General features: G+C 35.0%; 1 protein-coding gene across 1 annotated transcript; it reads left to right on the top strand.

The window, feature by feature from the left end:
• Positions 1-1,247: 1,247 nt before the first annotated feature.
• Positions 1,248-3,184, top strand: LOC126631349 (uncharacterized). The gene is made up of 3 exons (XM_050301505.1): positions 1,248-1,470; positions 1,869-2,331; positions 3,172-3,184. The coding sequence occupies exons 1-3, from the start codon at positions 1,248-1,250 to the stop codon at positions 3,182-3,184; spliced, it is 699 nt and encodes a 232-aa protein (XP_050157462.1).
• Positions 3,185-3,388: the final 204 nt, after the last annotated feature.

The following is a 3,388-nucleotide window of genomic DNA, read 5'->3' as shown; positions in this document are numbered from 1 at the left end:
ATTAGTTGAATTGAATTTTTATTTATCGAATAATTTGTATGCTTATTGGTATTGATTAATTGAATTGTTGGTTGGATTAGTTATTATGCATACTATAGTATAGTCTACTCTAGGATTAAGAGTCTAATTTTCTTTCCATTTTACAGTTACGTAATGGAACGATACTATAAGAAAAAATGCTTAAATCCTCATTCAAAAATTTCGGGTAGTCCTTTTCCTTCAAATATTCCGAGTAGTCCTCATCCTCCTTCAAATATTCCAAGAAGTCCTCATTCAAATATTCCTAGTAGGTCACAATAAAGTGAGGCCATTGAGTTGGATGAAATATTGGCTAATCTTCCTGAAGACCTTGTATATAGATATCAAATGCTTGATTATCCACCTAATTATCGTGAAGCAATTCGTAGACACTATCTCCAAAATGATCCTTGTCAACCTAGAGACCACATCATGCCAAGAAAAGTTAGTGACAAAAGATGTTTTATCATTGGTTGGTTTGATAAGTTTAAGTGGTTGGAGTATAGTATATCAAAAAATGATGCATTTTGCCATTATTGCTATCTTTTCAAATTTGATTTCAATCAAATGGGTAGCATTGAAAGTGATGTCTTCACTGAGAAAGGGTTTACAAATTGGAAGAAAGGACTCGAAAATCTTCGAGTCCATGAGGGAGATGTTGGAAGTCTTCATAATAAAGCTGTACAACAAGCTAGAGATTTGATAGCACAAAAACAACACATTGAAACATTTGTGAGTAAGCAAACCGATGAAGCTTGCATTAATTATCGTACTTTATTGAATGCCTCACTTGAGTGTACAAGATGGTTGTTGGGACAAGGTTTGCCTTTTCGTGGCCACGATGAATCGTTCAAATCAAGCAATAGAGATAATTATTTGGAGTTTATGCAATTTCTTTCCAAGCATAATGAGCAAGTTAGGAAAGTTGTGTTTGAGAATACTCCCAAGAATCTTAAGTATACTTCTTCCGATATTCAAAAAGATCTTGTCCATGCTTGTGCCATTGAAACTATAGATGCAATCACTAAAGATATGGAAGGTGCATTGTTTTTCTCTTTTGGTTGATGGATCACGTGATTCTTCAACTAAAGAGCAATTGGCGGTGGTATTGCGTTATGTGAACAAAAAAGGAGAAGCAATTGAAATTTTTTTGAGTGTGCAACATGTCTACAACTAGTAACTAACTTGAAGAGGCTATTGAGAGATTTTTTGCTACAACAAATTTGAGTATGTCCAAGTTACGGGGACAAGGCTATGATGGAGCTAGTAATATGAAAGGTGAGCTAAATGGCCTTAGAACAAAGATTTTGAACAAGCGTCCTCAAGCATTTTATGTTTATTGTTTTGCACACCAACTGCAACTAGCTCTTATAGCCATTGCAAAGGGAATTGAGGGTGTCACCATTTTCTTCAACAATGCTAGTATCTTGGTCAATACTATTGGATCATCGTGTAAGTGTGTCATGATGCATTTAGAGAGAAACAACTATAACAAATTAAGAAAGCTCTTGATATTGGTGATCTTGAAACGGGTAGAGGGTTAAATCAAGAGAGTAGTCTCATGCGTCCTTGTGATACACATTGGAACTCACATTATAGTACTATAGTGAGAATTATTGTCATGTTTGAAGCTGTGGTAGAGGTGCTTGAATGGATTAAAGATGAAACCAACCAAGAAAATTTCGGAGAACCAAGTAAGTTATTCCATGACATACAACTTTTGATTTTGTGTTTCACCTTTTTTTTATGAGACTCATATTGGGAATTACAAATGAGTTATCACAAGCATTACAAAAGAAAGATCAAGATATTGTGAATGCGATGACGTTAGTGGAAGTATGCAAGCAAAGACTACAATCTTGAGAACGATGATTTTGGGGACTTGCTTGATGATGTACAAAAGTTTTGTGAAGAACATGATATTGTCATTCCTAACATTGAGGATTTGCATTTTGTACCCGGAAAATCAAGGCGTAAAGCTCCAAGACTTACAAACTTCCATAACTATCGTGTGGACCTCTATTTTCAAGTCCTTGATACGCAATTAAAGGAATTGAATGATTGCATTGATGAGGTAAACACCGAATTGCTTCTTTGTATGGCATGTTTGAATCCAGTGAATAATTTTGCATCTTTCGACAAAGCAAAAATTGTTCGTCTAGCCCAACTTTATCCTCAAGATTTTGATGGTATGGACCTCATAAATCTTCCCATTCAACTTGACAATTACATTCATGATATGAAGATGCATAGTGAGTTTTCATCATTGAGAGGAATTGGTGATCTTACAAAGGAGTTGGTGAAGATCGGAAGGTGTGCAAACTATACGTTAGTGTATAAGCTTCTTACATTAGCTTTGGTGTTACCGGTTGCAATCGCTTCGGTAGAGAGAGCTTTTTCTGCTATGAAGATTGTGAAAACACCATTGCGTAACAAAATAGAAGATCAATGGTTGAGTGATAGCATGCTTGTTTACATTGAGAGAGATGTATTTGCTTTTATTGATAATGAGCCTATTATGCGACATTTTCATGATATGAAACCTCGCCGGCAATAATTGTAATTTGTTTGTATTGATAAATTATGGAAGACATTACTATATAAAATGATTTGGTTGTTGCTATTCTTTTGAACCTTACAATCTTTTAACTTCGCCCTTCCCCCCGTCAATTCTTGGCTTCGCCACTGGTCGCACTTATTGCATGTGGTGATGACCTGTTGTTGTTTGGATGGGATATTTTGCATGTGTGCAATATCCCTTGTGTGCACCCCGCTGCGTTATGGTCTTGGTAGTTACTATATTTTACTTGGTCATCATGCATTGTTGGTTTATAGTAATGTTCAGGTAATCACTTACCACTCCACTCTCTCTTATTTACCCACCATCACTTCTCTCTTCATTTCTCACCGAATCTCTCTCTTTCACACACACTCCACTCTCTCTTGTATTATGTGTATAATGCTACCATAAAAAGTGATAGTGGAGGTTGTCCAGAGAAATATATTGGCGCTAATACTGAATGATATTCATGTGGAGGTTGAGATAGGAGGACCTCAATTTTGTTAGATTTTAGATGATGTTATCTTGTAAAATGTTAGACAACTTCATTCACTTAATATTATCTAGTTAAATTCATTCTATTTTCTCTTCAGATATTGTTTCTAATCTTAATACCTCACCCAATTCGTGAACTTGAGTTAATGTTTTTTTTTCCAAATTTCTTCTCAACTTATGCAGTTTAAGGTTTATTAATTATAGATCGATATAATTAGTATGTGAGTGGGCAGGAACCCGTATGTAATTCATATGAAAAAAAAAAATCAATTCTTTTTAAATAAATTTGGTATAGGGCACGTTTACACAAAAGTG

The sequence above is a fragment of the Malus sylvestris genome, chromosome 8 (assembly GCF_916048215.2).
Source record: "Malus sylvestris chromosome 8, drMalSylv7.2, whole genome shotgun sequence".
Taxonomy (NCBI): Eukaryota; Viridiplantae; Streptophyta; class Magnoliopsida; order Rosales; family Rosaceae; genus Malus; species Malus sylvestris.
This window is presented reverse-complemented; position numbering and strand designations above follow the sequence as displayed.

What these genes read in the sequence shown, in the direction of transcription:
- LOC126631349 (XM_050301505.1), top strand. Translation starts at nt 1,248, where the DNA reads ATGTCCAAGTTACGGGGACAAGGCTATGATGGAGCTAGTAATATGAAA. An exon ending in CAATACTATTGGATCATCGT is followed by an intron (nt 1,471 to 1,868) that starts GTAAGTGTGTCA and finishes ATGCAAGCAAAG; the next exon opens with ACTACAATCTTGAGAACGAT.